At 41.4% G+C, this 22071-nt stretch overlaps 1 protein-coding gene across 5 annotated transcripts in view; it reads right to left on the bottom strand.

The window, feature by feature from the left end:
* Nucleotides 1-7100: 7100 nt before the first annotated feature.
* The window catches only part of DLG2 (discs large MAGUK scaffold protein 2), a gene marked incomplete at its 5' end in the record, with an annotated part of 938475 nt that continues 923504 nt past the window's right edge, over nucleotides 7101-22071 (bottom strand). For all 5 annotated transcript variants that reach the window (XM_082659633.1, XM_082659629.1, XM_082659630.1 and 2 more), the window contains 5 exons: nucleotides 7101-7894; nucleotides 9604-9695; nucleotides 14925-15034; nucleotides 17100-17272; nucleotides 21273-21374. In XM_082659633.1, coding sequence (XP_082515759.1) covers nucleotides 7788-7894; nucleotides 9604-9695; nucleotides 14925-15034; nucleotides 17100-17272; nucleotides 21273-21374 — 584 coding nt within the window. In that variant the 3' untranslated portion in view covers nucleotides 7101-7787. The remainder of the gene's footprint in view (nucleotides 7895-9603; nucleotides 9696-14924; nucleotides 15035-17099; nucleotides 17273-21272; nucleotides 21375-22071) is intronic.

Genomic DNA, 22071 nt, shown 5'->3' with positions numbered 1-22071 from the left:
CAAAGCATATATGTCATTTCAGACTTAAGGAGAAGGATATAGGAGTCTGGGACTTCAAAGGGAAGCCCATACAATGTTGTTTTAAAATTTTTTTAATTAATTTTTATTGGAGGATAGTTGTTTTACCTAGAATCTTGAAAATAATCCAATAAAAGACTGAAAAATTAAATTCAAGATTTAGATTTCTCTCATGAAGGATGTGGACCAGGGTTTTGGAAACGGAAAAGGTGTATGTTCACATTTGGAAAAAGCCATCAGTTCTTCAGTTTCTTTACTCTGATTTAGGCCTTGACTTAGATAGTGGTCATTTTTTAGTAGGTTTAGGTGGATGTTTCCAATTTCATTCCCTGTCTCAGTTGGGTGAAGAGGGTCTATGCATTGGTTTGTGTGGCTCTGAAAGTAGGACCAGTGAGGAAAAGCTAGGAGGTGGCAGAGAAAAGGACTTAGTGGTTTGCGTTCTCCGCGGTGGCACCCCATCTTCAGCAGGAGAGGAGGCCCCTGGGAGCTCGCTGAGTGTGGGTCATGGCACTGTTTCTCAAAGTGTGACTGTGACTGACAGGAAGGAATACATTTTACACCTGATACAACATGAAACAATATTCATCCTTACTACACGTGTGGCACTCTATAGAGTTTCTATTTTGTTGAAAAAAAGTGCTGGTTTATGACCCACTGGTGGGTGGTCAGTAGCAGTGTGAAATATGAGACTGAATTAGAGCCTGGTGACTCCAGTGTCAATATCACCTGGGAGCTTGTTAGAATCAGAATCTGCATCTAAGGCGATCTTACAGTGAAAGAGGAATCAAAGGTAACCACCGTGCATCTAAGGCGATCTTAAGTGAAAGAGGAATCAAAGGTAACCACCGTGATTCAACCCTATTTGTATTCCAGCACGCGGGAGTAAAGGGGATGGAGAGTGCAGGCACTTTTCACCGGTAGCTGACATCGTGGGAAAGCAGTGCTGAGTCAGGCATGGATTCCGTGTCTCTCAAGCGGGCTACAGTAGAGTAAACGTTTTGACCTCAGGTCCAGCTGTGCCTGAGGGACCCCTGGGAGGTGAGAGAAAATGGCCCTGTGTCACATGGCAGGTGGCCAGGGGCTGGGCACTAAGCCCATCCCATAAATCAAGTTATCTGTTATTTCCCTTTTGTTATAGCCAATCTTTAGCAAAGTTTGCCTAAGTATTCCAGCTTTGTCCCAACTGTGCCAAGGGGGATTAGGGACAAGGTCTGGACTTGACAATTGGCTGTAACATTGGAAGGGGGAAAGGATCAGTTTCATGACTGCAGTAGTGCCTCCTGAGATGTCCCTAAGGGAAAGGTGAGTCACAGAGGACCACGACTGGGGTTATAAGACCCAGCGGCCCTGGGGCGTAGAAGACATTGTCCCCTGACAACTTCAGAGACTCTGGGTCTGGTTTGTGCCGAGAAAGCTGGTGACCCCTCTAAAATGTTCCTTATCTTTGTGCCCCACTGAGGCTTTGAAATTCTGTCGCTGGATGTTTAGTCTCAGAGTATCTACAAAACGTCCATGGTTGCATAGCTAGGCCCTCTTAGGTTCAAAGATGTGCAGTCTTTTCTAACTTTTGAGACTTCCAGAATGATCGTGTTTTAAAAATAGTTACAAAGGAACGAAATAGGACCCAAAGAAAAGTCAAAAGCTCTTCTAGCTTTTTTCCCCCTTGAATAAACACACCCATTATTGAGAGAAACTGGCTTTTTGTGTAGTGTTACCACTAATATTACACCTGATGAGACTGTGCAAATGTTAAAAATTGAGTAATTGTTGGAATGTGAGGCCTGCATTGGGCTTGCAGCCTCAGTCAATGTCTTCTGCTGCCTCTGATCTGCTCGGCTCACTGCCGCCAAGGACCATGGACAGAGGCGGGGCACCTGGTGGAGACTCCTGCCGGCACACTGTGCTGGCCAGGGCCGTATGACCAAGTCTGGCTTCCCCAGTGGCTAATCCAATTATGTGATAGTTTATCGTGAAGCAAAATGTACTTCAAAGTGATCACTTCAATGGTGAAATTTCAACCCTTCCAGGGGAGGAATTTGTTTTGGCCCCCCAGCTGTCAGACCTGTGCTGTCCGAATGTCTACATGCCGAGGAATATGTTTAACCTGGAGGGAAGAATCATCTGGCAGATTCAGGTTCTCAAGCCTGACATTTTTGGTATGCTCAGCTCTTTGGAGCTGGTATGTTTTTTGGCCCCACTACATATGGAAAATTGACACCTTCTTTCCCATTTATGCCTTTCTTGGCATCATTAGTATCAGACAAGAAAAAATTATTTCTCTCTATTCTTAGGACCTTCTGGAATCTCACAATTTTGAAACTGGAGAATTGATTTTTTTTTGAGGTAGATGTGAGGGTCTTTAAAAAACCTATCATTTGGGCTTCCCTGGTGGTGCAGTGGTTAAGAATCTGCCTGCCAATGCAGGGGATATGGGTTCGATCCCTGGTCCGGGATGATCCCACATGCCGTGGAGCAACTAAGCCCGTGCACCACAACTACTGAGCCTGGGCTCTAGAGCCCACGAACCACAGCTACTGAGCCCACGTGCCACAACTACTGAGCCCGCACGCCTAGAGCCTGTGCTCCACAACAACGGAAGCCACCGCAATGAGAAGCCCGAGCACTGCAGTGAATAGCCCTCACTTGCTGCAACTAGAGAAAGCCCGCGCGCAGCAACGAAGACCCAACGGAGCCAAAAATAAATAAATAAAATAAATTACCCCCCCCCAAACCTATCATTTAATACCTTGTTCACCCTTGGCAAAATCCTGATTAAAAGCAGGCAAGATGGCAATCGAATATTCAAAAATATTCAAAAGCAGCACTTTCAGCTGCTCTAGGCAGTGCCAATATTTCTCAGAGCGAATCTACTCTAACTACACTTTAGTTCTAAAATCAGACAAGTCTGATAAAAATAGAAATGAATGATTCTATTCTTCGTGAAATAAGACAAATTATGCTTTGGGAGAAAATAATTTGCTATAAAGTATAAAATGTTTTAATATTTATATCTTATAATAAAACCATGACATGTTTATAAACACTCTATCAAGCATTTTTACAATGGGGCCACCGCTGACAACTGGAAACGCAATAAATATGCAAAGACACACTGAGTATGAAATATACATCTTGATTTTATAATCGTGTGTGCTTTATTTTTTACACAAATGGAATGGAAGTGTCGAATATTTACACTTAACAGGAGTGTAAGCTGTGCAGTGTCTCTGTAAACTCCAGCCCAGGCAAGGAGTATGTTTCCCTCCCTCCCATCCGGCACTACAGCTCAATGGAGAAGCATCCTGTCAGAGAGAAGCACAAAACTGTCATATCGAAATCTCACGCATACAGCCTGGTGCACTCAGAAGTTAAGACACATTTAGGAAACACAGATTCAAAAAGGAGAGAAGAAAAGTTTGCCATCTCATTGGGAGTCAACCTTGTCATTTGGTAGTCTGTCCTCCTGAGTTGCTAGGGAGCTTCTGTAGTCTATCTTTTAGATGATCTTTGTCTAATAAATCATTCACCTTAGTTTATCCTCAGCTGCTACAAGAAACTGCACAGCTGTACAAGAAATGATTTCCGAAGCACAGTTTTCAGTGAGGAAGGATATTTACAGACTAAAGTGTGTGTGTGGGTTTCCATCCACATTCATTTGTACCCAATGTAGTATGTGTATACATGATAGACATACCACATATACCATACGTACAGAGAAGTAAAATGTATATCCACAGAATTCTGTAGGGAGTCCTCTTTCAAATCAGTTGTCATGGGAGGTACTCCACATACTCTAAGGGAAATGTCCCCTTTTGTCCTCTTTAGGAGCGACAGATTACTATGATAAACTTAGGAAGTAGCCTGAGTCTTTGACTTAAATATTTTTGTAGGAATTTAGGCAGGACCAAGACAGGAAAAAAGAGATGTAATTTCACCAGCAAGTCCATTCAATCTCACCAGAGCAATCACCAGCTGAAAAGCAGAGGGAGCTTCACATGAAAATAGGAAAAAGAAAGCTTATGAATGGAGAAAAAGTCTCTCTCCAAACCAAGGTGATGGCATGGCTTCCATGAGAAGGAAGAGGTTTGGTGTCAGAATAATTGCTGGGGCCAGAGTCTGCCTTTATTGAAAGGAAGTGTCCTCAGAGCCGTGGGATGGTGCTGGGAGCAGGCTCACTTTGGACCAGGCTTCAGGCAGAGGCACCCAGGTGCCGGCAGGGCCCAGAGCACGTGCATCATCACTGCCAGGGCAGCGGTGCAGGCTGGCTCAGTGAGGTGTGATGGAGCTGGCTCCAGTGCAGGACCTCATTCAGGCTCAGCTTTGCCTTCTGGGCTGCCTGGGTGAGACGGCGACCCAAAGAATTTGTGTCATTAGTCCAGTGTATGGACTTGCTGTCTGAATCAGCCATGAGCCCTTTTAGGACGGAAATACTAAGGAGTGGGTTATGGGAGAGGAGATGATCAGAGATGTGAGAAGAGAAAGGACAGGAAAGGTGGAGGAAGAGGAAGAGGAAGGGGAGAGACTGAGAGTAAAGGAGAGATAGACAAAGAGACTGGGGATCAAAGGGGAGGGAGAAAAGAAGGAATGCGGGAGAAAGCCAACAACTCAGAGAAGACGGGAAGGAAGGATAAAAGGAGAGGTACACAGAAGAGAGCTGGAATGAGACAGAACTAGGAGGGGAAGAGCAGAGGGAAAGAATGAGGAGAAAGAAGAGGCAAGAGCCATAGGAGCGGGGAGCTTTTCCCTGGCTCGGAGTCCTGAAGGGCTGGCAGTAGGATCTAAGACAGCTCAGAGGCACCTGAGTGCAGGCTTCGTAAAGATGGGCGCACTCAACAGAGCGAACCCAAAAGCTTGGAGCCGGGAGAAAAAGCCTGCAAAGAAGTGGCCAACAAATTCTGTGGGAGGAGAGCAGAAAAACAAATGCCCCTGCAATTAGCTGACAAATGGGATTTTGATTTTGGTAAAGCTGAGACCCCCGTGGTGCTACACATTGTACCAGAGCATGAAAAATAGCACCAGTGAGACGATCTGGCACTTTTCCGAAAGGGCCCAGCATGTGAAGGTGACGTTGCGCCCCCAGCAAGCCTTCAGATTGGAGAGAGCTCTCGACAAAGTTTGCAGTGTTAGCACCAGTCTGGCCCCAGGCTCCAAGTGCATTTGCACCAGTTGTAATCTGGGTAACTTTCATGCCATTTCCACACAAGTCGTCAGATTTGCTGCAAAACACACTGGTTCACTGGAGCCGTAGAGACCTCAACATTGGGAAGCGCAAGACAACACAACAAATGGAGGTGTAAATTCTACAGGAAAAGACCCTCTCTCACCAATTGGCTTGGTGATTCTTCAAGCAAATATATATGTATATATATATTTATATAAATCTACATAAAAAAATCAGTGCAAATGCCAATTCTAATCAGAAGCATCTACACTAGGAAAATAAATAATTATATTACTACAAAACCAAGGGTTGGTGGGTTCAATCTGATTGTACTCAGCCACAGCAATACTTAAGATTAAATGGAAAGCACATCACATGACCCATGGAAACATCTATTCATTAGTGACAGTCCTTTACATAAATGGTTGCATGCTTAGTTGAGAAACCAAAGAAGTCATCATGGCGGCCTAAAAGTCGAGCTGGGATCAGGAATGGCATTCTGGTGGCAGAAAACTTCTGGGAGTAAGACTGATGAAAGCAGGCCTTGACCTGAAACTGGCGAATTGCAGACATGGACACATTTTTGACATTTTGAGTGCTCCAAGGAAGTCTTGGGAAATTTAACTTTCATCAGAGGGAAAAATGCACTGCTAGCCCTTCCATTGGTAAAGGTAGCCTCAAGACTATAGGTAGATGCATGACTTTGCATTTTTGTGTTTGTTTTGGTGACTGCAGCCGGGCAGACAGTGGTAGTTTAGTGTAAGACGAATAATGCTTGCTTTTGGAAAGAGACCCTCATTCTGAGCTCTGATGTTCTTACTGTGAAGAAGCCCCATCACTGCTGATGGCTGTCTCTTGCTCTCCCATCGCAGCCTGCATGCTGGTTTGCTGCACAGTGTGGCAGAATCCCTGCCAGGTCTGATGTACCCCAGAGATAAGGCGATGGGGCTTAGTTTGGGCATGTATACAACCCAGAGTTGAGTAGTTATTGAGATCACTGAAAAGTCTCTCTCTAAACGCCCTGGGCACAAGCAATGCTGATGTCACCAATGGCTCTAAAGTGGGATATAGGCTTCGGGAGGTTTCTTTTTGTAAATCATCATTATTATAATTGCTAAAAAATAAACTTGGTCCAGGCGCATCCCCCAAGAAAGGCAGTTCAGTTGGTTGAGCTCAAAGTCATTAATGGTCTTTCCTGATGGTTCTATCTCTTTGTCCGGTACACAGAAAAAAAAGTCTGTACCCCTCACGCCCCCCCAACCAGATGCTTCCCTTCTCTCTCTCTTCCTCAGAGAAATAGTGCATTTTGGGGCAGATCTCTCCATGGCTCTATACCTTCTCTGGCTATTACAAAACCCTCAGTTACTTGTGAAACAGACAAAAAAAAAGTCCTAATTATTCATGATGGCCAAAATACTAAATGATCCTTTAAGAACTGTATGTAAGTTAACTAGGAACAACATTATTCAACTATTTGCATGGCAGGCCCAGGTTGTTTAACAAGAGAAAAGCAAAAGCAAAAACTTCCCTTTACATCATTTGCATGAGTTTGTCTCTGAAAGCCATCAGCTTAAAAAAATGCATTAACCAAATGTCCTCCAAAAATATTCATGAGGGTAACTCATTAAGGGATGTGCTCCATGGGAGTGTATCACTAACGTGGAAGGGAGATCATGGGAGGTAAGTGAGGGAGAAGTCTTTGTCAGGCTTCAGAAGGAACTCAGATGCTCTCAATGGATCATTGGCAACAAAAGGGAGAGTGCAGCTTTCTGGTGTTGAATTGGACCATCTGCAGATAGTGCATACATTTAGTCTTTCAATGAATTAATCTTTACAAAATATTTCACAAAACTTCTTTAACCTATAGAAATTCATTTCTATACATTTAATATATTTTTATTATATAAATTATTCTCATCTTTAGTGCCTTCTTTAAGTTTATAAATGGCAAAATAGACGATAAACAATCATAAAGCTAACCCCAGGTGGAATCCCCTCCTCTCAGTGAGGTCAGTCCTCCACACACTCGCAAATTTTATGAAATGCTTGTCTTTGCAGATGCCAGGAAAAGAAACTACACACTTATCCTTCCCTGATATTATGCCATCTCCAAAGGGACTCCTTTCTTTTTTTCCCTTCGTTCTTTCTTTTGCTTGTTAAGAAATCAAAGGAGGTGCATAGTTATAAAATTCGAAGTGTACCAATTACAGATGTGGGTAATGGGAAGGTTGGTGAAGTTCAAGTGCTGGCAACTTTTCTTTAAAGCAAAAAACACAGGGAGCTCAGCAGCTAAATCAGCTCTGGACATCTGCTGGGTGAGGAGGCTGCCCATCTCTTGGGCACAAAGCCCGTCAGAGGTTCATCCCTACCCCTGGCACTCTGAGCAAAGCAAAGCCTTCCCGCGTACTGCACTGTCTTTTCTGTCCCACCCTTTGGCCCCTCCTTCTCCTTCATGGCTTCACACAGTTTGTGTTGTACATTCATAAGAATTCACATTGACTGCAAAAACATAAATGCAACAGAAACATAAAAACCTCCAAGTAGTGTATTATATATATTTTGTTCTTCTAAATGCTCTTCTGTCATTGTTGGAGGTGCAGTGGCTAATTTATAACTTCTCCTTTGAGGGAATCCAGATGAAAGGCCCAGATTGCTCTTCAATAACAAGCTTGCATTGGTTATAGATATCTTCTAAGGTGTCACCTTGGACAATAGCTAGAACAAAAGCAAACACACTGGAGTTAGGAATCACTCGCTGGCTGGTGAAGAACCACCATCGATCACGCAGCAGAAGCTCAAAGAGTGACAGACAAACTCATCAGGAAGCTTAATATTACTTTTTATTAGTAAGAAAAAGCAGAAATTCACTTAAGCAAAGTCACAACAATGATTTAAAAAAATCCTTACAAGGCACGTCCTAGATTGGTAATAAATGCACCATGGGCTTCCTACTTTCTACATGTCGCTCTGTAGTTCTGCATAATGAATCATTCATTTATTTAAATTTTATGGGTGTGTACTCTGGGCCAGGCACTGAGCTAGGCACTGATCAATTTTCAGATTGAGAGCTCCCTGTTATCAAAGAAAGCCAGACTTATATTCTCCGTACTGTACTTATTTTGTAAGGGGCAGAAATTCAAATATTTTAGACACAGAGGAAATAATAAAGATTTTAGAAGAATCTTTAGTTAATCTCCTCAACCCCCAAAACCTTTAAAAGAAAACCCCATTCATTCTCCAAGTAATCTGGTAAATCGAGATTTTACCTTACAGGGCTGTTTGTAGTGAGAATACCTTATGGGCAACTACTCGTAAAAAACATAAAAATAGGAGGAAACAAACAAACTGTGTATTACCTAAAACACCAAGTCACTTACAGTAGATTTAAATACATTTTATTATCTCCTTTGAACAGCAGCTATCTTGTAGACAGATACCCCAAACACATCAGTCCTATCCGTATGACACTAGGGCTTAAAAATAAACTGTGACTGATACATGGTTTAGATCTGCAAAAACAATCCTCAGAATGTATTGATTATGATATTTTATTCCTGAATATAAACCACTGGTCAAAATGTACATTGTTTTCATTTAAAAGAACATCTTGGATGTTCTTTCAGGATGAAACATAACTCATATCTTTGTTATTAACCAAAATTTTACTTAAGATTTACCCAATTCAACATATTTGCAAACTGCTAAGCCCATGGCATTTTCATATTCTGAGTGAGAGAAAAAAGAAAACACCAAACTTCATGCAAGGTAACTCAGGAGGAAAGTCCTTGTTTTTAAACCATCAGTGGTAAGGCAAATTCCATAAGTGTTTCATGAATGCATGTTAAGGATAAAGAACCCAGGACGTGATACCCAGGACAAAATATCTCCCCAAATTCATGTTTCCAAGGAAATATTTAAAAAGAAAAAAAAAGTTTTGCATTGAGACTTGACATGGAATTAATTGAAATACAGAAAGTGTTTCAACATTTTCTTCAAGTGCTGCTAATGGGGAGACAGACCCATAGGTCCCTGAAGCAAAGGACAGAGGCCCTGGGCTTGCTTCCCAAGAGTAACTGCTTTGGATGGTACACATTTTGAGCCTTAAAAGTTTCTTTTTCAAATTTTCTGATGATCTCAGGGAGAGAAGCTGAATGAGGTATTAATGCTTAAAATCTCCTTAATAGCAGGAGATAGCTCAGTGGCATCTGCCACTCACGGTTTCGGGTAGGGCCAGTGGGAACCTGGAAGCTGAATCCAGAGAAGAAAGAAACCAGAGTTTTGGATCAAATGGAAGTAGAAGGAAATAAGGGGTTTTTAGCAGGAAGGTCTTAGGGCCCAGGTACACCAGGCCCAGAGCCCTCTCTATACCAAATGTCAGACAATTTATCTCCTTTCTCACAGCACAAATGTAAATGCAGTTTTACCTGTAAAATATTCTCCAAATTCTTGTTCTAGCTTAATTGCACGGTCATAGGTTTTCTTGGCTTGTTCCTCTGTTAAACGCTTATTCATCTCCCTGGGAAAATGAGAGTTTGCTATTAGAACACAAAGGGAACATACCAAATCCTGAAACACTACAATGCATGGCGAAAATGAGTCCTGCAGGAAGCCTAGTGTAATCTTAGCAGCAGCAGTCTCCTATTCCTCTTTGCTGGAATATTTTCAGCCACTAAGACTCCCTCCCAGGGGGCTCACTCTCTCGGAGGGCAGTCTCTTGGTCCCACATGGGACTGAAGCAGGATCTGTTCCGTCATGATTTCCAGTCACTGGTTCTGTCCTCTGCAGCCCCGCAGAGTAGGACTGAACTTCCTTCCTCCATGTCAGGCCCTTGGGTCTTTAAGTCAAGTGCTGATGTGTCTCTCGAGGCTTCCGCTCTTCCAGCAAAAACTGTCCTGCTTCCTTCATCTATTCTCTCATTGGATATAATTTCCAAATCCTAACTTCCTGGCCACCCTTCTTTCCTTAGACTTTGTTCTCATCTATCTCAACCTCTTTTAAACATGGGATGTAGAACTGAACGCAACCTTCTAGGGTGGCCAGAGGGAGGAGAGGAGAGGAGATGGAGAGAAGGGAAGACACATCACAGCCTTTCAGAGCTCATTATATCTAAGAGAACAAGACTTGACTGTTCTCAGGTCCTGACCTCGCAGAAAGCTTTGATCTCTCGACTCTCCCATCCTCCCCAAGGGCTGCTGTTCATCTTCAGTGTGGGCAGGAGACATGTGGAGTGGAGAAAGAGACAGTGCTTCCAACGAATTATAAAATGTGACAGGCCCCTCAGGCGTGTGTATCTTTCAGGCCGAAAAAGCATTCTGTAGCTTGCACGGCTCAACTTCTGCAAACAGTGAGGCATGTCTATAGCAACAAGAGCCCTGAACTTCCTCTGTTTTTATAATCAGTGGAATTTCAAGGAGCTGCTAAAGATACAGAGAGAAAGGAACAATCAAAAGCGCTGGGACCAAAATATTTTCAAACAGACTCTAAGCAAGTCATATCAGATAGTGAGCCAGAGAGAGGAGCTTGGCAAGAAGGAATCTCCGATGCTTATTTTGTTTATTTTTGTTCGGACAGAAGAACGGGCTGTAAAGGAATTACGCTGGGCATTCTCTGTCCTTCTTTCTGTTAGTCTGTCAGCCACTGGTGTATCATTAACTGTATGTTAGTGCTGCTTAATCAATCGTAAGATTATTTAAATCCAATCTAGTCTCAAGGACAAATTGAGGAGGGAGGAAAAGGGAGAATAACCTAATCTATTGATTCCCAACCAGTGTCAGCTTTATCCTCTCATGTCCTCTAGGTGTTAACATTTTTTGCCAACCAAAGTGTACTTATTAAGTAAGAATTATTTTATCTTCCCATTTTTCTTAATCAAAGACTGACAATCATTGCCTCTGATCATCATAAGAATACCAGTGTGACTGTACTGATAAAAGTTCAGCTAAGAGCAAAGACAGTTTGGTTGGTCCATCGGGAGGCATCGCAGGTACAGGTAGAATTTTGAAGGCATTGCTGCTTTCGCATGTCACTTTAGGATGCCAGATATCTGGGTCTTGAGCATGTAGTCTCAGGTTAATTCCTTTTTCAGAGCAAGTAACTGAGGTCAGAAGTAGTAAAGGAACTTGCCTAAGGTAAAAGAGTGAATTTGATGTAAGAACTCAAAGGTTTTTTTTTTTTTTGAAACGAATTTTTAGTGAAATAGACTTTCCAGTATGCCAAGACTTTCTTTCAAAAGAGGCCCTTATTTAGAAAAACAAAACAAAACTGAAGTCTGACACTAACACAATTCTGGACTTGATGTTGATGGCTGCAATATACAGAAGTGGGAGTTTCCTGAAGTCTTGTTGTTGAAGTAAACTCATCTTCAACTGAGGGATGGTATCTATAATTCTCTTCCTAAACAGCACTAGCCCTAGAAGCTTTGAGCGGCTGTCACTCTTGGGTGGCAGGAGATGCTGGGCTAAACCAAGGTATCTTCTCACAGAAAGAAAGTGTTTTGCTCCAGATGTCACGAAATCATGTAGTTCTGGTTCTTCTTTGACTTCCCTGGTCCATACTAGTCTGTCTTCTCTGAATTCCCTTTGCGTTTATTGTAGCAATACTGAATTTAGGATTTTATCCTCTAATACGTGAACTTGTTTTGTCTCCCTGCCCAATCTGCTAGTTCTTTGAGGGCGGAGACCATGGCTTCTTCACTAGCATGTGGCATGGAGCTGAGTCAACACTTAACTTACTGAATGAATAAGTGAACGAAGAAATGAAACAATGAATGACTGGAGAGCTAGACAAACATAATTATGATACAGTTGAAGACAGAAGTAAACACAGGCCATCATGGGAGCAAGAAGGTAAAAGCAGATTGGGGTGGAAGTGTGGGGAGCCACAGGAAAGCTTCTTATCGCCATGGGATGGGGGTGGGGAATAGAAGTCACATGGCGGGTACAATGTAAAAAAACACCTGTTTCATATACGCCCTTGATTTTATGCTCCTCTGAAGAGTCAGCTACGTATGTGCTAATAAGTGCTGTGGTTTGATGTGGATGATGCACTTGAGAATAATGTGTGTGATGATCTATCAGTGCCTAAATGTGGCAGCTGCCATGCTTTTGTTCCAGGTGACCTAGCCTTCACCCCTCCCTGCGGAATGGGCAATTCATGCCAGCTTTGCTCCTCAAGTAAAACCCTCAGAAAAAGAGTGAGCTAGAAAGGAAGCATCTAGCATTTCCTAATAAGATCACATTGGTTTGAATGTCACCGTTACGGTACTACACATATGGCTGCAGCAAATGATGTCAGAGTCACTGTCTCATTGTGGAGTCCAGCCTTCAGCAGGCTTGATTTTCCTTGATGATACATGGCCGTGACAGGGCCCTAAGGCAAAACTAAACAAGGCATCTCATAGTTGTGGAAAGCAGTAGACCTTCTCCTGCTGAGAACATCCCCCAGTGTTGCACTGAACCAAATGTACAGCTGCGGTTTCTCCCTCAGGCCTCCCTTTCCCCGGAAGCCACTTATCCCATTGCATGTTTATGATGTGAAAACTTATTTTTCTATTTCTGAAACGGGCCTTTAAGATGCTGTTCCCAGGAGGTGGGGGCCATATTTCTATGCTTCTTATTAATGTTAGCAGTACTAGTAACATTTACGAGGCCCTTCTCAGATTATAAATCACTTTTACTCAAGGAAATTTGCGGTTGCTTAATTCACTTTGCTCAATGCCCAACACAGTAGCTTACAAGAGGAGGAATTTAATATGTACCATTAGGGATAATACTATCAACAACCATTATTTTATCTTCAACACATATTTTTCCACAGTGCTAGCTGTGGGCAAAGCTCTTTATGATATATAAAGAAGTATTAGTACATAATTAGTACCTAATTTAGGTATTAATACCTAAATTCATGGGGCAGAAGGTACTAAGAGTGACCTCCTGACTATTTTTTCATCCTGGTAAGAACTTTGTGCATCTTTTATTTATGGGAGTCTATTCTGCTTTTAAGATATATCTCTGGCAATTTCCCTAGAGATCGACTATGTATTTAACTTAATTCTCTTAGACTGCAATTCCAGCTACTGTCGCTTATTCCTTCTAGAGAAGGTGCCGAATAATTGGTCGATATCCTCTACAAGTAACTGCTTTCTCCTCTGGGATAAATGATTTCATTTTCTTTGGTCTTTCCATAAACACTGTTTTCTAGTACTTCGTGGTTCACTTCCGAACCCTGCCAAATGCTCTAATGTCTTGAGGCCCAAATGGAGGCATATTTGGGCAAAGCTCTTACAATGGACACAGTGGTATCATCTCTTGTGGCCTCTTGGAAATGGCACTGTTTACATGGTTTGTAATGATAAAATAGTCTTATTCCTCTTACAATAAAGTAACTTGAAATCTTTTATAGTAATAATAGCTACCATTTAGTGAGTGATTATTATATGCCAAAGACCATATGGAGAACTCTACATTCAAGACGCTGTTTAACCTTGACACTAGCTCTATGAGGTCTGCATCATCAATGTGCTTAGTTTAGAGGTGAGGAACTAAATCTTACAGATGTTAAGCAAATTGCCTGAGCTCACATAACTGAACAGTAGCAAAGGAAAGAACCAAACCTAGCCTGATTAATTTTCAAGTCCCTGCTCTTAGCCTTTTTGCTCGGCTACTTTTATGGCTACTGCAGCGTCACTTTTGTATGAGAGTGGTCTACAAAATAATGCCACCAATTTGTATCAAATTGGCACAAAAAATATTGTTACTTTACAGCCAGATCATGAATATCTGCCCATTTTGTTTACTGATTTTTGCAGGAAGATATTTTACACATTCGCTTAAAGATAAAAAGAACAAAAAAATCCAAGTCATGCATTTTCCCCTTGTTTATAAACGTACACAGGTCTGGGGCTTTTGGTTAAGCTTGTAGATGTTTTACTGAAAGGCCACTAGGAAAACGCCCTATTAAGGATAGCGGTCTACATAACATGAGGTTTTAATTAAGAAACATGAGAATTCTATGCTATAACAACGTGAAATGCCAATGCAAAGAGCCTAAAATATTGTTTGCTCCCTCTATGAAAACCCACACATTTAAAAAAATTTACTAGTGGAACTGCTCTCCAAAGTAAGAGATAATTTAAAGATGATTGCTTCCTATCATTTGGAAAGCAAAGCAAGATAAAACAAAAACAAACCAAACCAACCTACCTTCAAAACTGCAACACAAAATGAAAATATCACACACACAAAAACAACTTGTGCAATGAAAACAAAAATCAAGAAACATTAGTGAAGACATTTTAAGTAATTATTGACATTATGTCTCTAGTGGTTCAAAAGAACTTTCACCTATCATTAAAAAAGGGAATTCTTTTTTTTTTTTTTTTTTTTTTTTTTTTTTTTTTTTTTTTTTTTTGCGGTGTGCAGGCCTCTCACTGTTGTGGCCTCTCCCGTTGCGGAGCACAGGCTCTGGACGCGCAGGCTCAGCGGCCATGGCTCACGGGCCCAGCCGCTCCGCGGCATGTGGGATCTTCCCGGACCGGGGCGCGAACCCATGTCCCCTGCATCGGCAGGCAGACCCTCAACCACTTGCGCCACCAGGGAAGCCCAAAAAAGGGAATTCTTAAAAAAAAAAAAAAAAATCAACAATGTCAGTTCCCATTTGTAAGCATTTATGACAAAGAGCTGTTAACAATTTGCTCTGTCGTACGGAACAGGGGGCTGGATGAAGGCTGCCGCTGTCTTCCACTTACATCAGAGGTTCCAGAGACTTGGGTTTAATGAAGATGGCAATGGGATAGAGCTGAGCAACTTGTAACCGCTTGATAGCATTTCCTGATACGTCAAGTATACAGTGTTTGCCCTGGAAGAAGAGAAGAAAAATAATGGAGTTAATCCAGGAAGAATGATCATAATCAAACCAAAAGGAAAAAAAAAGTAAGTATGTTTTAGAGGGAGGTAAAAGATACTGGATTTCAAATTTTGAAAAAGAATCACTGCAAAGCATAAACAAAAGTTGATATACAGAGTCATAAACAAATGTTTGCAATAATTTATATTTCTTACTCCTTTACTAAGCGTCTGTCACTGGGATAGATATTTTACTTGTGTTATCTCAGTTAACTTTATTTCCTTAAATAAATACCTGATGCTCTGCACCAGGAAGCTGTGTAGCCATATGTAATATGACTGAGTCCACTCTCATGAAACGCTCATAAACCATATCTGAAAACAACTGTCAAAAAGAAATTCCCAAATTGTCAAAGAAGAAATTCCCTACCTATGAGGTACATATTATCAACTGCATTTTACAGAAGACAAGACTAAGGCTTAAAAATACTAACTTGCCCAAAGTCTCAAACCCAAGTCTTATTGGTTGAAATAAATAGATACCTTATTGTCTCACCCTGACCAACGTTAAATCTGGAAGAATGGTAATGTGAGTTTAGAACAATCCCATAAACATCTGCTGAGTGTTTATATGTATCCTGCCTTCGATATGCTCAGTCTAGTATAAAGCAAGGACAGACACAAAGAGTTACCTTAAATATTTTATCTTAAATGTTGAGAGATAGGCTTGCATAGTGTTTAAATATCTTGTTTCTTAACAAATAAAAACCCTATTACACTATAGCACACCTCATTTAACTTGCTTTCCACTGCAATGAGTGCTCAGAGCAAGGAGCTGCTTTATAAAGTATTTCTGGAAAAACAGACACATTTGCCTCACATCATATTCTGCCTCCTGGAGGAAAATGGCTTCATTACCCCGAGGCTAAAGAGCTTTACAAAAGAAGAGAAAAAGCATACTACGCAAATAGAAATAGTCCTAAATCAATAAAAGGGGATAAAAACTCATCCATAATATCCGTGTAAAAATGAAGAGAGTCCAGTGAGTACTTGAGCTTTTATAGGAGAAACACACTAAGGTGGCTCAAGCCTTTACCACTTACATAAATTCCAAGTTTGCTATGTGTGAAATGCAGTAGTTATATAAAATGTCTAAATGCAGTTTGATTATTCACTGGCCAGAACAGTTCGAGGTAACAAAGGTTGTGTCTACGAGAATAGATGCCATTATCCGGGAAGCTGATTCGAAACAGTATGATATAGCTCAAAGAAGCCAGCTTTCCAGAGAGAAGAAAGCAGACCACCTTCTTACTGTATTCTCAGACAGACAGGAACATTTCTTGTTTAATCTTTTTCACCAATACATTAAAAGGGGGGGAAAAGGTTGTGTCAAATCCAATCAATCCAACAAATATGATTGCCTCTTAACTCTTTTTTTTCTTCTATGAAATTGGTTCTCTGTGTTCATAGGAGATTAGGATCTTTCCTTAGGCAGATCTTAAAGGTACACTGAAGTGCTTTCCTATCCTATTCTCTCTTGAACGTTCTTCTCATTTCCACGCCCATGAAATCATCAGGAGGAGGAGAATCACAGCATCTACACCTCCTCTGAGTTAAAATGTCTGCCAGCAACAGGCCAGGCAGTCCTCCCCATCTATCTACCCCTCCACCAGGAGGATCTCGAGTTTTCAGGGAGATGAAAAGTTAACTCCTGCTAACAAAAAGAACTGAGGACCCTGATCTAAACAACGAAGAGTGACAAAGTTTTTAAAGTAAATTCAATGTTGTGGCCAAAGAGAAGTGAGTCAAGGAAAAAGTGAATCTCCATAAGCTTCAAGCTGTTAATTGCCTTCAGGTTTATAGCTCCCTTTCCTCCTCTCCCCGCCAGGTCAGTCTTTATTGAGATTAGAATAAAGATTAATGATCTTGCTCTAAAGGGAATCTCTGCTTAGAGGTCTTAAAAGGAATATTTAATCAAAATTTACAGCTGAAATCAGGAAAGAGTAATGACCAAAAAAATGCAGTTTGCCACCTGGGAACCTTCTTCAGGAGAGACGTAAGATGATTGGGGAACATACCCTTTCTGCTACAAATCTCACAGACTGCACACTGGTTCCATACAAGTTGTCATTGTACTGGCCGGCTTCTATAAACTTGTGCTCTTGGATGTCTTTCTCCATCTGTTCTCTGGAAATGACAAAGTGATAGTCTCTGCCATCCACCTCGTAGTCACGCTTTGGCCTCGTAGTATCTTTATAAAACAAAAAAGATGAAAATAAGGTAACTTTATACTCATAAACTTCCTTTATACATATATTTTTACACCCTCAGCATAGATATATAAAAATATGTAATATGAAGGACCATGACATAGTAAAGACTGTAAAGACTATAAAACTAGATAAAATATATGGAAATATATTTTCAGGCATCAGACAACAGGCAGTGTTGGGCTGTAATACTTAAGAGCAACACGAAGGGACTCCACATTTACTCCATTTTCATTTCCAAATGGAGAGTGTCTAGAGGTCGTGTAGTGCTAGGAGACTCTGAAGTTCAGCCAGACTGTGCATTTGGTTGAGACGCCAGAAGGGCCGCATGTTATGAGGTTACTCTCGACTTACTCTAGACCCACCTTCACAAACCCTAAAACCAAGTCAAAACTGGAAGAAGCTGATTTGTCAGTAAATTATTACCTGCCAGAACAAAAACTTAATATTCTATAAAGGAAGATAACAAAATCCAGATGCCCAATAATGTAGCATCACTATGTCTAGCACATGATAAAAGATTATGGGACAAGCAAAGAAGTAAAAAAATGTCTCATATTAAAAAATGGACATGCAGTATAAATATATCCGGGGATTTTAAAAGATGTAAAATGAGACGGTCACAGTTAAGGAGGGACTAAAAGTCATCAACTCTAACCATAGATAGAAATGGTTAAACTTTTTGGTAAGAAGAGAAGGGAAAATAATTTAACGTTATAAATAAAAAAAAAACGTTAAGATAAATGTCGCATGATATCACTTATATGTGGAATCTAAGAAATACAACAAACTAGTGAATGTAACAAAAAAGAAGCAAACTCACAGATACAGAGAACAAACTAGTGGTTATGGGGGGAGGGGCAATATTAGGGGTGAGGGGGTGGGAGGTACAAACTACTGGGTGTAAGATAGGCTCAAGGATGTATTGTACAACACTGGGAATATAGCCAATAATTTTGTAATAACTGTAAATGGAAAGTAATCTTTAAAAATTGTATTAAAAAGACAGAATACAGGAGGGAGTAAGATACATTCTATACCTGCATTGCTCAGTGTGGTCACCAGCAGCCCCATTCAAGAGCACTTAAAATGGGGCTGGTCCATACACGTACAATACACACTGGATTTCCAAGACTTACTACCAAAAATTATGAAATACCTCAATAATTTTTATACTGATTACAATTGAAATGGTATTGTTCTGGATATATTGGGTTAAATATAATTTATCCTTAACATTAAAAAAATGTTAAAATATTTCTGATCTTTTACCCAGATATTTTTCCTAGAAATCCATCTTTAAAAATTATCAAAACTTTGGGGCTTCCCTGGTGGCGCAGTGGTTGAGAGTCCGCCTGCCGATGCAGGGGATGCGGGTTTGTGCCCCGGTCCGGGAAGATCCCACATGTCGCGGAGCGGCTGGGCCCGTGAGCCATGGCCGGAGCCTCTGCTCCACAATGGGAGAGGCCACAACAGTGAGAGGCCCGTGTACCGCAAAAAAAAAAAAAAAAAATCAAAACTTTGGATGAAGTTTTATCCTTAAAGATATTCACTACATTAATTTATAAATTATAAATAATTATAACACATAATTATAATTGTATTTGAGTTATAATTCATAATATTGAAAAGTAGAGAAAACCCAAAATACCCATAAGTGAGAAAGTATTAATTATGATATAATAATCATTTAAAATAGTTATAAAATTTTAAATGATATTAAGCAAAAAATATCTATCTATCTATCTAATATGTGCCTAATCATGGGAGAAAATGCATGAAAAGAAAGAATAGGTAGAAATCTATGAAAATATTAGCAGCGATGTTACTTCTGGGTACCTTGTGGGATTCTGTATTTTTATTTTCTTGTTTAACTTTTTATCATTTTCCATGTTTTGTACAATGAACATGTATTGATTTTCATAAAATAGTGCTATTAATTATAAAAAGAGGAAGAGGAGACTATGCAAGGTGGAGGGGAAGTAAAAATGGTGTTAAAGGATTTTTTTTTCTTTCAAAAGTGGAGGAACAAGCTGGGAGCTGTGACGAATGGCCTAGGGTTTGACCTGATCATTTCTATCTGGAGTCTCTCTCAGGGTATGCTCTGTGGCAAGGTCTCTTCCCAGAACCCTTGCTGGGAACAGTTTCATGAGATAGCACAGTCGTCCTAGTTCCCTCCTGCCCATGTACTGCACACATGCAATTCTTGCTATTCTTCTGTATTCCGGGAGACATTTGCAGTCTTGAAATGTAAGAGACACTTTAGAGCATAAAGCTTAAAAACCGCAGAGTGAGAAAGAAATATCTGTTGAGATCAGATTTAAGAGCTCGATGATCTAATAAATTAAAATTCCCTGGTGGGTTTGTCTATGTACACAGAAGGCCTCTATGTATTTTTATGTGACACAGTGGGAGTAGAGATGGAAGTGGTGAGTGGGTGGGTGGCAAATGGGAGGAAGGAGAGCAGATAGCCTCTTACAGGCATGTAGCCCTGAGTGTACCAGAGGGACCAGGAGACCTGATGATTGTCCATAATGACAAGAAAGCAGATTAAAGTTTGCAGTGGCCAGGAGGGTGGGTTAAAATTTTATAATCCTTCTTGTCTGCATCTTCCCAACTCCTGAGGCTGTGAAACACTTGGGAAAGGCTATTTTGTTTTGCAATGACACATGGCCCTAAGTTATCCTGAGGTGATTTTAATAGATGGCTTTGTTTCTGATCTCTTTTCTTGTAACTGAGCGTGATCACCAGTTAGATCCATTAAACCTGTAACCTGCCTTCACTGATTGAGCTCACTTTGTTGTTACAAAAAAACCTTGCAGGTCCTCCAAGCGTCACACAACCCAAACGATGTGTTTGCCTGAGCTGTTTTTCAGGAACTCAGAGTCAGCTGCGTCCAGTTCGAGCTTGAGCTGGTTAAGACCACCGACCCTCCAACTGGGCAAGTGCCAATGTCCACCTGGTGACCTGACATCAGGGGGTCCCAAACTCCACCCTCAGAACATGCTAATGCTGTGATTTTCTGAACATGCTTGCCATGAGGAAGCCTGTAGCTTACTTGCACCTGCACAGAATGACATTTACCTCACCTTTTTCTTATTTCCAATCACCCTTCCCCATGCTCCCCCCACCTCAGACCACCCTGCTCCTTCGTCCCACAAATATCCTGTTTCTCGCCTTCGCCTTCGAGGAGGCAGCGAGTCTGAGAGTCTGAGATTCGTTCTCCAATCTCTTCACTTGGCTGCCTCGTGAATTAACCCTTTCTTTGTTGCAAACCTCGGCATCTCAGCGAACCTGGTTCGGTAATTTTATTCTATGGGAAAAAATGCTTCAGTGGCATTTCCATCAATCAATAAGAACATACCGATGCCTATCAATAATCCTATGCTATTTTATTTATTAAAAAAAAATATTATTTATTTATTTTTGGCTGCATCGGGTCTTAGCTGCAGCATGCGGGATCTTTCGTTGCAGCGCGTGGGCTCTTTGCTGTAGTGCGTGGGCTTCTCTCTAGTTGTGGCCTGCAGGTTTTTCTCTTCTCTGGTTGTGGTGCGCAGGCTCCAGGGTGCGTGGGCTCTGTAGTTTGTGGCACGCGGGCTTAGTTGCCCCGTGGTATGTGGGATCTTAGTTCCCTGACCAGGGATGGAACCCGCATCCCCTGCATCATAAGGCGGATTCATTACCACTGGACCACCAGGGAGGTCCCTTTTTAAAAATAAAACAAACAAACCTATGCTATTTTAAATGCTGTGGGAGATACAAAGAAAGGATTCATCCTGCCCTCTAGGGGACCACATCATTTACTCACTAAATAGAGAACAACACATGGCAGCGTAGATGAAACGTGTTCGGCGGGGAAAATTAAATGAGATGCCTGGAAACTAGGTAACTGATGGTATCTGAATCACTGGAGAGACTACTGGAGGAAGAGAATTACATTTTATCATCTCAAAAGGAGACAAGCTTTGTTTAGATACTTACGAGGCACACAGGAGCCAAATTTGTCAGGGAATTCTGATATCAAGTCATCATTGATCCGATCCTTCATGGGGCCCAGGATAATCACTGGCCGGGTATAGTTTACTGCAGAAATGGAAAGGAAGATGCAGATGAGGAGAAAGACTTGGAAACCACTGTGGTCTTAAGGCAAAACTGCCAAACACCAAGAACTGGTAAGGGTATTACTTCGGTGGATAAACTGCCCATACAGCCCTGCATAGGGAAATTGATGTTTAACACAGTGTGTTGGCTGAGTCTACTTTCTGCAGGGAAAAACAACTGCAGTGTCTGTCAATGAAAAGAAACATTTGGAGAGGTTTTGCTTACTCTACAGTTATGCCTACACAATGTCAAAACAACTACTGAATTTAGTCAATTGAATGGGAGAAAAAGTAGCTATTTGACCATTGTTTAGGCAATGACTTTAAAAAGTAATCATCTGCAGTAATGACACCTTATGTTTTGATTTTTTGGGGTTTTTTGCAGTATGCGGGCCTCTCACTGTTGTGGCCTCTCCCGTTGCGGAGCACAGGCTCCGGACGCACAGGCTCAGCGGCCATGGCTCACGGGCCCAGCCACTCCGCGGCATGTGGGAACCAGGGCACGATCCGGTGTCCCCTGCATCGGCAGGCGACTCTCAACCACTGCGCCACCAGCGAAGCCCACACCTTATGTTTTTGTAATTTCTTTTCCTTAGCTCAAAATACTCTCTATACTCTGCTTGGATTTTCCCAATTCCTTTGTGATCATGGGGTTACAAGGAACTCTAAAGTTCATTTGG

Source organism: Grampus griseus (assembly GCF_964374135.1).
Source record: "Grampus griseus genome assembly, chromosome: 8".
Taxonomy (NCBI): Eukaryota; Metazoa; Chordata; class Mammalia; order Artiodactyla; family Delphinidae; genus Grampus; species Grampus griseus.
Note: the sequence above shows the minus strand (reverse complement) of the source record. Positions and strands in the feature narration are given on the sequence as shown.